We start from the raw sequence: 12,267 nt of genomic DNA, 5'->3' as shown, positions 1-12,267 counted from the left end.
CCAGGCCTGCAGCAGCCCAGGCAGGGAGAGCTGCGCTGCTGACTGGGCTCTGCAAGTCCTGAAATCCTGGACAAATGGAGAAATGCTCAAGCTGTGCTAATCAAAACTGACAGCGAGCAGCATGAGTCTGGGGAAACCAGGACATGAGGCCGATCGTGGGGTTGTCTCTGACTGCGGTGACAGACAGCGAAATGCTGCTGCCTCCTTATATTTGCCTTTAGATCTGGCAAGAGCGAGTGGGTTAGCCTGAGGGTCCTCTCAGACTCCTTAAGCTCCCTCAGTCCAGAGCAAGCCGCCTGCCTCCCTTGGTCTCCCTCCTCAGGTGGCTGGGTGGTGGCACTGTGACAATGTGGTAACTGCTACTTTCTCCCCTTTTCCATTTCTCTTTTAGTGCATCCTTATACTTGCTCAAAGTATTGAAGGGAAACGTGTCCGATAAGACACCGACTCCTCCTACCCCTCTGCCAAAGAAACAGAGCAGCAACATCCCGCAGGCCTGTCAGGTAAGACGGCAGGCTGCTCTTGCGGCAGTGTTTTTGCCGGTTAGCTTGCATTACCCCATTTCTCCGAGTGGGCATTGCTTATTCAGGCTCACTCTTCCTGCTGCCTGCAGATACCCATCCATAGGCTTTCTTCTCCATACCCTAAGTTGTCTCATTCCTCATCCCCTTCCGGCCCTGTCCCTCCTGTTTTTGCAGTGCCTGCTTGCACACAGCCACCAGGGGCTGCTGATGTACAGTGGATCTTAGGTTAATTGCCTAAAAAGTGTGATGGGTATTTTTGCTGCTCACCTGGCTAGTTTGTTATTTTTCCATTAACACAGTCGCTCAGTTTTTCTGGAAGAGTGTTGAGGGGCAGGGAGCCATGGGGCAGTGATGAGTAAGAGCGAACTCCTGATCTCTCTGAGGTCTGGGCTGAGTTAGCTCAGGGTGAGGAGAGTGTGGAACAGTCCTGATTTCAGTGGTAGCTGTGCGTGGGGGGAGGCTCTGCACCCGGTTGTGCTATATGTGTTATCGCTCAGGGAGTCTTACTGTCTGGTTCCCTTTCATCTACTGTCTCTGCTGAATTTCGCAGGTCTCTGAAGTTTGTGATCCTGTAAACTGGGTGGCCCAGGCCAGTCATCTCCACTAGAAGCTTAGGGAGCAAGGTTTTTCTGCCTACTCTTGCCTCTGAACTCCTCAAATTGTGTGCAGGAATTGGTGCTTTAATCCTATTGGATTAATTAAGGAAAATAAACAAGGTTACCTCATGACAAGAGAAGACCTGGAAATTCTAAACATTGAGATCTTATTTGGGGCTGAAAAGGTAGCCAGTGTTTCTGAGGCTTAGTGAGAGACCAAGAGTGTTAATTTGAGCAACTCTTGCTTGTGCCGGGCCTCCCTGGTAAGAAAAAGAAAGGGGAAGCTTTTGATAATATAAGCAATACACTTGATGTTGAGGCTAGATCAAGAGGATGCTTCACAGCATCTTTGCGCAACTTCCCAGGGAAGGATATATATGGAGGAACAGGGCTGTGATCTTGTCCAGCCAAAGAAGCAGCCAGCAGCTAGTTTGAGGGGAATGACACAGTTTGATGGGTGTGATGCTGCTGGTGTTGATGTTGGGCTGAGGCTGGTGAGGCTTTGCAGCAGGGGACTATGGACAGAAGTGTGATGTGTTTTCAGTGAGCAGCCCTTTGCGAGCGTACTCTAGAGCTTTTCGGTAAGCAGCAAAGTGGGACTAGTAGAGATCCTGTGATGCAGTGGCTGAATTTAGGGAAAAGCCTGTGACTACAGAAGAAATTTTATATAGTAAGCAACATCTGCATGGGAGGGTTCCGTTTTTTTCCCTATAGATACACATCTCAAAGAAGTCCCAGGCGTGCTTCACTAGGAAACTTGGCTCATGTATTTCAAGCTCCACCTCCCCTGCTCCACTCTAGCTTGTGTCCAGCTGGAGTAGCAGTGGGAGTTTGGCCTGTGAACGGACACAACGTTAACGTGGCTTTAACTTGCTGCAAGGCCTTGGACAAATTGCTTGGGCAGACGTGCACAAAAGACCTATCTACTGTTGTGAAAATCCCAGCCTCAGTCTCCTGAGCCTTAATTTTTCTTTCTCCCCTAGAAAGCTGTGCTTCCCTGGCAATATGATAACAGTAGGGAATGTCAGGATGTGATGCGTGTTCCTTGTTCATCCCTGTGACATTAGTTTAGATGTGTATGGACTGTGCAGGTCTCAGTTGGCTACTGCGTGTCTTGGTTTCTTATTGCCCACCAGAGGGGGATATTAGAGTATTTTACACATTTCTGGGATTTTGGGCTCTCTGATCAGAGCTGGGGCTTATCTGCTGGGTACCTAGAAATAATGGATATAGCTGCTAAGTATATGTAGCTCCAGATCTACACATTCAGACGTCACCACGGCTGAGAACACCATGTGCACAGCGCAGCTGCTGTAGGGATGGTCTTCGAGCATGATGTCAACCTGACGTGTGCTGGACATGCCCATCACAAACCTAGAAATACAGCTCCCACCCTGCATGCTGTTTACGTAGCCGTATTAGAAAGCTGTGCTGCACATCGCTAACACGGTCATACTGCTGTCGGCGCTGCCATGGGACAACACTGGGCCCCACTTTGGCAGTGCTTCATGGCACTGTGGCCAGCATCATATAAGCTACCCAAGGATATCTAGTTGTTGGAAAAATCTCAATGTGCCCTGGCAGAAGTGAATTGCTTCATTGCTAGTGATTCATCCTCGTATTTTACTGGTGTTTTGTTTTGTTTTTGTTTTTTTTAATTCTGCTTTTTCCCTTCAGCTTTTGAGCACAGGCAGCCTGGATGTGGACAGGGTGACTGTAATATATCAGGAAGCACTGACACAATTCTTGTCTAAACGAAACAGTGCCCTTACAGCCTCAATGTTCCTTGATCTTTTCAGCCGCTTCCCGGTAAGTGTTGCTACCTGTGTGGTACACTGTCTTCCGGTGGCTCCGAAGTGGAGTCGTAAGCCTGGGGAAAGTAGGGGGAGAAACCTGCAATTTATTGTAAGGCTTTTAAAAACTGCTCTAAGATTTTCGAGGATCTTCACCTGCTCAGGCTCCTAGTGCTGGATGTTTTGATGTTACTGCTGCAGAAGAGCAGGATCTCAGTTACGGCTTGGGTTGGGGATAGTGCATGGAGAGTGCAGGTGAATAGAATGTTGCTCTTTATAGAATGCCTTAAGAAGCCCTAATTTTCTACCCATATTCAAGACAATGTGGATGAACAAAGCTTGCATGCAGGCAGCAGGGGCCAGCTTGTTTGAACAGCTGATGTAGCTCCTGTCCAGCTTTGCTCTATGTGCACACTCATTTTTCTTCTAATGAGGCTGTAGGACACAGAGTCTATTGGAGTCTAATCTGCAAACTGGATGTTCAAACAGTGTCACTGTCCAAAATCTTTGAGGAATTTCCTGCGGACTTGACCCATGCCTAGAGCTGACCTCCCCTGTGAAGACAGCCAGTTTTTAAGCAACAGGCCTTGGGTCTGAATGTGGTGCAATACTTAAGGGGTTTTTAGGTCAGAGAGTGCGATGGAGCCAGTTGCCAAAAGCCCTTTCTCAAGCATCATCAACCTTTTAGAATTGATGTCTGAAGGGAGGGTGGGAGGAGATGCAGGCTTGTGTAACTGGGGGAAGATGATCCATACTTTCAGACTGCAAGGGAATTCATCCAAGAAAGAGTTCTTTTGCATACCAAGTTTCTTGGGACACCAGGCTGGGATAACACTAACACTGGCTAGTGAAACGGAGGAGAGGGGTCCTGTGTTGCCAACTGAAGCAGCGTGCTTAAGATCTGCAGGTTGCAGAGCCTCTGATTCTGTTCCTTGCAAAAATGTCTTTTAAATCTTTGAGCACATCCCTTTTATAAAGTAAAGCTAATGCTTTACATATTGGCCTGTTTTAAAGCTAGCTTTTAACCACTTGCTAGACCTGTCTATTTTAGTAGTTTCTTACCCAAAAAAGAAGCCATTTTGGGTGGTGTAGTTAGTGTAGCCATCCACATAAACTGAGGTGTGAACTGTGCAGCAAACTGCTGCCCATGCCTTGTCAGGGCCACACCTTCCACGTCTGGTAGATGGCCTTGGAGGTCCACAAGCAAGGTGTTTGTAATCCACTTGCCTTCTCATTTCTTGTGTCATTTTCTGGATTCCTTGTGCCCCTAAAGCTTGAAGAATTTTACCTAGGAACATAAAAATTGCTCATTTAGGGCAGATAAGAGGTTCATCAGACTTAGCACTTGCTGACAGTGACACCTTCTCTAGAAATTTTTTGATCAAGATGTGTTGCAGGCAGCAAGTTTAGGATAGCCTGTGAAGCTTTCCTCCTGAAGCAGTTGTTTCTGGCCCCTTTTTCCTCCCATAGCATGTGGGATCAGGTCTTTCCCCAGGCTCTGACATTCTCCAGTCTAAGTCAGCATGTTCTCCTTTGCCGCTGGGACTGCGCCTCCTGCATGAAGTGAACTGCCTACATAAAGTGTCAGGCAGATGCAGACTTAAATTAAGAACAAGGCAGAACACAGGAAGTGAAATCTTGGCCTGATTTTTCCAAGTCAAGAGTCTTGTTGATTTTGATTTCACTGTGATCAAGATTTCACCCAGGGCTGGTGCGAGCAAAGCTGTTACTTTTCAAATAAGCTGTTGTTAGTCTCTGGGCACTTGTCTCTCTTGTGGCATTTTCTTCTCGGTCAAGAAGCTGTGTAAAATATAAATTGTTTTTCTTGAAAAACAAATTTGCCTGTCAGCAAACCACTAACAGACTGGGTCTTTCTTTATTACAGATCACGTGTAAGCCATTAGTAGACACTCTTGTCAAGTCTATCACTGCAGGAGCCAGGCAACATCAGCAGGTAAGAAAGAACGCAAACAAACAAAGCTGTATTGAACAGTCAATTGGAGAAGGCACTTAATCACAGCAGCTCGGATGATATTTAATACACTTATTGCTGCCTTTAGGGTTGCCCATTTTTGAGAAGCGAGCTTCCTGGGAGGAGAGCTTTTGCAAACATTGGCTTGCTGCTTCAGGTGTGTGACTGAGGTTGTGGAAGTGGCCTATGCGTTCATGGTCACAGACGTTCCTTGGTAGCACTTCTTTTAAAAACCGCCTCATTTAAAAATCTGTAGCTTGCGGGACTGAGGCTTGTGTGTTGGATGTTGCCTTCAGTCATCTTTGCCTTGATTACTTTCTTATCAGTAAGATGTTCCTCTGTATTAATGCACCATGCTGTTATTCTAGTCCCCTAATGCTAAGTCAAGGTTAGCTTCATGAGTCTGTTCTGTGCCTTGCCAGCTGTCCTCCATTTTCCAGGCCATGTGGGTCTGGGTCTCGTTAGAAACCACCTGTACTATAGATCTGATTTTTAATGGTTGACTGCATGTGCCTGGCTAACACAAAGTGCATGGAGCCTTATCGATAAAGCGTTGCAGGGTGACTGCGCAGCTCACTGCTGCATGACCGGCAAAGGAGGCCAGTCTGGATTTTCCCTGCAGCATCTGCCGCAGCAGCGGTGCCTTCCATGTAGTCAATAACCAAAACCCCTTTAGGCCAGTAGCGTTGTCTTGAACTTTCCCACCCCCTAGCTGTAATGTGCATCTGTCCCCACAGAAGTGCATCTAGATTGACCTTTCTGTTTCATAAATAGCTGTTTTATTGTTTCTGATGATTAGAGGGAATGTGGAAGGCTAGGTATGTGTTTACTTTAAAGCTGCTTTACATTGTTAGTGCAAACTGCAGTTATTTCTGCTTTCAGGCTCTTTTACCCGGCTCTGATTAAACAAAAATGGCTCTGAATGGCTCTGATTAAACAAAAAAAAAAGAAAAGAAAAAGAGAATTAAGCTATTAATAATCTCAGTGGACAGAAACAAGGATGTGTTACACAAATAACAAACAAATTAATTAGAAAGCACCTACTTGATCCTATCCTCAAGAGACCAGAACAGCATCCTCAGCAAACAGCTTCATTCATGTGGATATCTTTGCTTCCCCACAGGGAATAGCACTGTTCTTCTTTCAGGGCTCCCACAGCTATCTGCTCAAGCTTCGTTTCCAGAGTCTGTTTATCTGTGGGTGAGAGGAGTGAGGAAAGATGTGCAGTGCGCTGTGTGTGGGAGAGTGGATAGAGAACATGGATATACGACTGTTTAAACAAAGGCAGCGTGGGGAGTAAGCTGTGGAAAGCCTTTGGAGTTGCAGCTTTACATTTTTGCAAGCTGCTTCATTTTCTGGAATTCTGGCTTCTCCCCACCAAATGCCTAATTTGTCAGGTTTGGGATTAAACTTCCCCACTGATCCTCGGTGCAAATGTGCCTTGGTGGTGTCCTAAGGGACAGGCAAGCGTAGGGACAAGCTGGATGGGTGTAGGTGGCACAGCGAGGTTGTGGGTAAAGCAGTGGAATAACTTCCCTGGAGATTCTGCAGCTCCTGGCAGCCTCTGGGACAGTGAGGTGGACATGGAGGGGCTTAGCTATCGCCAAGGACTATCCTAACTCAGATTCCTAAAGACACTGAAGGCCTCCTGATACCCTGACCATGGCCAGCCTAATGCTTCAGAGGCAAGTGGCTAGCCTCCCATTTTCAGCTCCCAAATATTGGCCTCTAATCATTAAACTACCTTAATCCCCGAGACATAAGCCCTAATCCTCCTTCTAATGCTTCTGTTATTAATTATGATCGTTTTGGCGGTGCCTGTTGTATCTGTATGAACAGCTAATCCCACTGTGAGTTTAACTCCTTGGCTCTGCAGCTCCCTTTGGCAGGGAGCCCCCAGGCCCGTGCCGTGGGGGGAGCGCTGTGCTCTGCACGGGAAGCTGGAGGCCCGCGGCTCTGGCCAGGTGTCTCCTGTTGGCCGCCTGCTAATGGACCCCGCGGCTCTGGCCTGGTGGGGCTGCGGGCTGCTCTCCCAGCTGGCCCACGGGAGGCCCTTCCCCAGGAGGTAGGGAGAAGCGGACGCACCTTCAGGTCAGTTTTCTTTAAAGTAGTTTTGAATGAAGGGAAAAGCGGTTCGTGGGGAGGATGGAGAGAGGGGTTCCTTCCCCCTCTCCGCAAATAACTGGGAGTTTGTGAGAGCGGCATTGAGGCAAGGGGTCTCTTCTGTCTCTCCTCTCAGCTGAGCTGGAGCCAGAGTTTTAAGGCAAGGTCTGGTGGCTGCTGGTGTTCATGTCTAGCTCTTACCTCGAGGAGCTCTGCTCGTGCTAGGGCTGCTAGTGTGAAGGAGGACTTGGACACTGAGTGACAGCCTGGCTGCGGCTGTTGGCAGCACGCTTTCCCGTGGGCTCAGCGAGCTGCCCAGCATGGGGCAAGGAGCCCCAGGCTCTTGGCTAGAAGGAGCAAGCCCTAAGTGTAGGTGCAGGGCCGTTGCTGCGCCTTCTGTTGTGAGCTGCTGCGGGTCCGCGAAACTCGGCCTGCCGGGCAGCCGCGGCGGAGGGCTGTTCCCCTGGGAAAGGCAGGCGCTGCTCGGCCGGCCTTGCCTCGGAGAGGAGCAGCCCGGCCTCGCCAGCCCCGGCGTTTGGCCTGCCCCTGGGGACCCGCTTCCCGTCTAGTGCCTGAGTATTCGTGCAATCGTTTGGCCGAACAGACGTGAGGATTTGGCTGAAAACTTACCTTTCCCTGTACGCGTACCCTTTTGCTGCGTTAGTTTTAACTCTCATCGTTCCCTGGTCTCATCCATGGCGCAGGGACCGTCAGTGCGGGGCGGCAGCGACCGGATGAAAGCTGGGCTTTGCTTCGTCCAGCGGTAGCGTTCGGTAGCGTGAAGCTGTGGCTCCTGTGAAGTGGGTGCGAGGATCTTGCAAAGCGGAGCGTGTCTCATGTGGGCTGTTGGTTCTAGCTGATGACCTGGGCAACTAGGGCTGGCATTGCCACAACCTGTCTGCCTCAGTCCCCCTCCTTTAAAATACAGAGAATATTGAAGGGTCTCCTAGAGAGCCTGGAAGGCGGGTGTATCGGAGGGTGCATCTCAATGCAAAGCTTAACAGGAGAAAAAAAAAAAAAAGGGAAGCTGTAAAAATACCATTTTAAACAGTGTGACTAACGTGAAGTTAGCCCCTTCGCCGCTGTTCCCACGTGCCTAAAGCAGCAATAAGGGTCTTCACCTCCGTAGTGAGGTACTTTGTGAGATAAAACAAAGAGCATTTTGGCTGATGAGAGCTCTTCAGGCAGTTTTAAACCCAGCTTATAGTGGTTGGGTTGGTAGGTTTTTCCAGCAGTAAGCTCAGCCTGTATAACCTGTTTTAAACTGGCGTGTCGAATTTGCAGTGGTCTAACTGAGCTTGAACTTGAAACTGCAGCTTGTAGCTGTAGCCAAGGTCTGTGTCGGTGACGTTACTCCTGGCACAGGGATGCCTGCGGGAGGCACTAGCACGACCGTTTCCCTTTTCCGGAGCTGGACAGATTGGTGTTCATGTGGGTGGGGAAGGAAGGGCAGGGGCGCTTGGTCTGGGAAGGGGAGATGTCAGCCAGGCCCGAATTCGCTTTGGTGCCTGTCAGAGCCTATACATCAAAAAGATACAGGATGGAGATCTGTGTGACGGCAGACTGCCAAAATCACCTTGTATCAGGCAGTTCATGCGTCTGAGCTGGGCCTCCCTCCTTCCATGAGACACCCTGACTGCAGGACACCGTGAATTGTCTTCTGCTGGTGGTTGAAGTGCACCGTAACTCCCTGGCATCTGGTGCCTTGATTGCTCAGTTTTACCCGTTTCAGCCGTTTGAATGTTTTTCATTTACTTAACTAGGAAATCTTGTGGGATTTGCTGGGTCTTCCTTTTTTATTTTTTCATTTTTTTATTTTTTTAACCATAACAGTCAGAATCTTTTTCCTAAACCCTTGTTGGTCCTTGCTTTCCCATATGTGTAGGTTAAACCAACATACAACTTAAAGCTGTCATGCACGGCCTTCTCAAAATATGGCCTACTGCATGTCTGTGATCTGTGTGAGTTGCCCTGTTGTCTACAGTAGGAAAAACTGAAGAGTAATTGTATGAAATCACTAGATTGTAAGTAGTTACTGCAAAGCTTTTCAAGAGAGCCTTTAATAGGTGAGAAGAATGCTACAAGTTAAAATAATAAAAAGACAAGGTGGTAAAGAAATAAAACTTTCTGGAGGGTCTAATCCAGTTTGTGGGATGCAGCTCTGAGGAGAGAGGCCCTGAAAATCAATCACGCTGTTTATGATCTTGTACCTGATACAGCAATGAGGAGAAATGTCTTCAGTGACAGGACCGTGGAGCCAGTGCACACACCAGTCTTGTACGTATCGGCAGATTTGATAGCTTTCTCTTGTCGACACTGAGCTTACACCTAAGTAGAGTGTAGCGGTTGTTCTGAGAATCCCTTACGTGCGTGCATACCCACATACACACGTGCTCCAAACAGATTAAGTACAAACGACAGCTGGGAATATATTCTTTGGTGATAAGACTAGCATGGGGAAATGACATGTCATCAAAACCAGAGCTTGTGTTAAACCTCTGCATTGACCTAGCTCTAATAAATTGCAGTAAGCTTCTGGCACGGATGATCCTGTTGGCAGTGCAAAGCCTTGCAATTAGCCAAGCAGAATGTGTGCGGTGCTAACAGGTGGGGGAGGCTGGTGTGCTGCTTTGTTGACTAAGGATATTGCTGTCAATCCGATGTCTTCTACAAGCACTAACCACATTCTCTGCAATTCTGTTGGAAATAAATGTGTATGAGCTTGTTCTCACTTCCTCCTTTCTTTAATGCAATTTGGTCTTACTACTGTAATTGTTTTCCAGGAGACCCTGGCTTCGGATTGCTTCCTTGTGCCTCGTTTCAGTGGGTGCAGTGTTGCTTTTTCACAACACACAAATGGGTTGTTTTTTTGGCTTGTGCTGATGGAGTGTAAACCGAGGAACAAGAAGTGTTTAATTTAATGATTGTTGCATGACTCAGCTACATACCAGAACCCTCCTGAGCCTTAGGTGAGGAATGTCTTCCTGGTTTATTTTTAGCAGCATCAGGATGTTGAGCGTAACTGCAGTAACATCTAGTTCAGGAACTGCGTGCGGTCTTGGGCTGTCCCTCTGAAGTTGTAACAGCACAAACCCTTTGGTGATGCATCATCAGTTATGGTGAGGCTCTTATTGCAGCTCCCCCCCTGCCTCTCCATGCACCGTACACATTCTCGTACGTGTGGGTGCTGCCAGAGGGCTGGATGAGTCAGTGAACTAATGCTTTTTCCCTAATGATTAACTTTGTCAGTCTGAGGATGAGGTGAAGAAGGAGAACGCGTGGCTGGTTGCACTGCGGTGCCCAGGTTTTTTGCTGATGCAGGCTTCTGCAGCAAGCGCAAGCTCCAAGTGCCAGCTGTGAACTGTAAATGGGCTGAAGCAAAAACCTCTCTGGAAGCCTGGCCTGGAACAAGCATGCTTTTCCCTGAAAAATACTGCTTGCTGACCAGCAGGACACTGCTGTGGAAAGCAGTGCGCGTGCACCTGGTAAGACACTGCTCCCAACAGAGCATTTACTGCGGTAGGAAGGTCTGGTCCTTCTCTCCTACAGGGAAGATAAGTGGTTGAGCTCAGAATTGAATTCTGATCTTCTGAGTCTTAAGCCAGTGCTCTGACCACTGGGCGGTCATCCTGTTCCAGCAGCAAAACTTCATCATTGTGACTCTTTGTGGAGTTGTTTTAGGCTGCTGGACAGCATCCCTGTGGAGCCGCCTTGATGGTCTGTGCTAGAAATCATCTGGTTAGTTGATGCACCAGCAGCGTGTTCTGTGCATTGGGGTCTGTTAAAATACAGCACCAAGCACTGTGCGAGGACATACTTCCTGCTGCTCCCGAAGCAAGCTGAAATAAAAGAGCATTTTGTTTGCAGCTCAAACAGCTGAGCATACCTTACTGGTGTTTAAGTGGTAACCTCCATAGGGAAACCCTTTAAGGGCTAGTTCTCCCATTGTTAAGTTTAATTAAGCGGTAATGGCTCTGTGTATCAGCTGTTGTGCAAGAGCCTCTTAAGGGTAAGTGGCTCAACACAGGCTCTGCCTCTTTTGGGTTTGATGGCCGATGAAAATTTTATTTATGGTCACAGCCAGTTTGGAAATGAACCATCTGCTACTACCAGAGTGAGATGATGTCCCCATCTCCGTTGTACTGGCAGGCACCAAGACCACTTCCGATCTGTAACTTTTTCACAGGGTTTAGGCAAATGAGTTGATACCTATCCCTTGCTCTGTTCCTTTGGGAAAGGCACTGGGGTACATGCATTTCGACACTATTACTGAGAGCCTTTTTAATTACTTTTGCACTGTGGTCACGAATCAGTCTGAACGCATCCGTGTGTTATTTACTTTTAAAGCTATATTGATTGAGGATGTTGCAGCAGCTGGGAGCATAATGATGCTGTATTTGTCCATCAAGAGAGTTTCTTTTTCATGGTTTGCCTAGAACTCTGCAAGGCTGATGTAAGCACAGAGCTGTCACGAAACTAATAAAAATCATTTTACTTAGTGTGCAGATGAGAATGAGCACTGAAACAGAGTTTGAAGTGTCATCTTTTGTTGTATAGATTCATTTATGTTTCAGAATATGTTTTTATAAAACAGTCAGTGACAAGGAGCCCTATAAGATCTATCTGACAGAGAGTGTATTTTAGGTAAGTTACTAATTAATCTTGGTATTTTGGCAGTCTCCCCAAAGGGATCAAACATATATAGAAACAATTTTACAGAACTGAAGTAATTCCGTGCCGGAGCTGCCGTCATCAGGAGAGTAAAATATGATCCCGAAGTCCTGCCAAAGTGGTCTTGGCTGGTTGACAGTTATCTGTCTGAACGGTTTATGTTCTATGTAAATATCTAAGTTAAAAAGTAATTAAACTTTAATACGGCAAGAGCCGTAAAAGCACTGCACAGCATCAGAAACCAGGAGCCCTGCGTGCGTGCGGGTGGGAGTGCTCCTCCTCGCGCTGTGATAAATGGATGCATCGCTACATTAGTGCGCCGTGCCTTGCCTGCATTCCCACAGATAGCTTCCAGCGGGTGGTATAGGAAAGACTTGGTGCGGAAGATTTTGCATAAGCTGTAACTAATACTGAAGCAAAATAAACCTCCCCAGATGAGTACCAGCACCAGCTCGACTCCACTTCTGAAATGAGGAGCAGGCTGCTGATGTTAGCTGAGCAGAAGGCTTGGGGACTGAAAGGTAGCCCTCCTTCAAAGCGTCCTCCACCCCTCTGCAGAGGTGGGATGTGCTGCTGTGTCCTTTGCAGAGGTGGCATTGGGCTCGTCC

The 12,267-nt window shown here is 47.8% G+C and overlaps 1 protein-coding gene and 1 long non-coding RNA gene across 2 annotated transcripts in view; one reads left to right on the top strand and one right to left on the bottom strand.

Annotated features, from left to right (window-relative positions):
* MYBBP1A (MYB binding protein 1a) overlaps positions 1–12,267 on the top strand; it is a gene marked incomplete at its 5' end in the record, with an annotated part of 60,069 nt that overhangs the window by 18,238 nt on the left and 29,564 nt on the right. Inside the window, 3 exons of the mRNA XM_026063635.1 lie at positions 392–503; positions 2,798–2,929; positions 4,799–4,867. Of these exons, the coding sequence (XP_025919420.1) occupies positions 392–503; positions 2,798–2,929; positions 4,799–4,867 (313 nt within the window). The remainder of the gene's footprint in view (positions 1–391; positions 504–2,797; positions 2,930–4,798; positions 4,868–12,267) is intronic.
* On the bottom strand, positions 5,657–9,309 carry LOC112965028. The gene is made up of 4 exons (XR_003253157.1): positions 9,199–9,309; positions 7,619–7,984; positions 5,930–6,079; positions 5,657–5,813 (listed from the first exon to the last, which is right to left on the bottom strand). It is a non-coding gene; the product is annotated as an uncharacterized LOC112965028 (long non-coding RNA).

The sequence above is a fragment of the Apteryx rowi genome, unplaced genomic scaffold (assembly GCF_003343035.1).
Source record: "Apteryx rowi isolate R43461 unplaced genomic scaffold, aptRow1 scaffold_20, whole genome shotgun sequence".
Classification (NCBI taxonomy): domain Eukaryota; kingdom Metazoa; phylum Chordata; class Aves; order Apterygiformes; family Apterygidae; genus Apteryx; species Apteryx rowi.
Note: the sequence above shows the minus strand (reverse complement) of the source record. Positions and strands in the feature narration are given on the sequence as shown.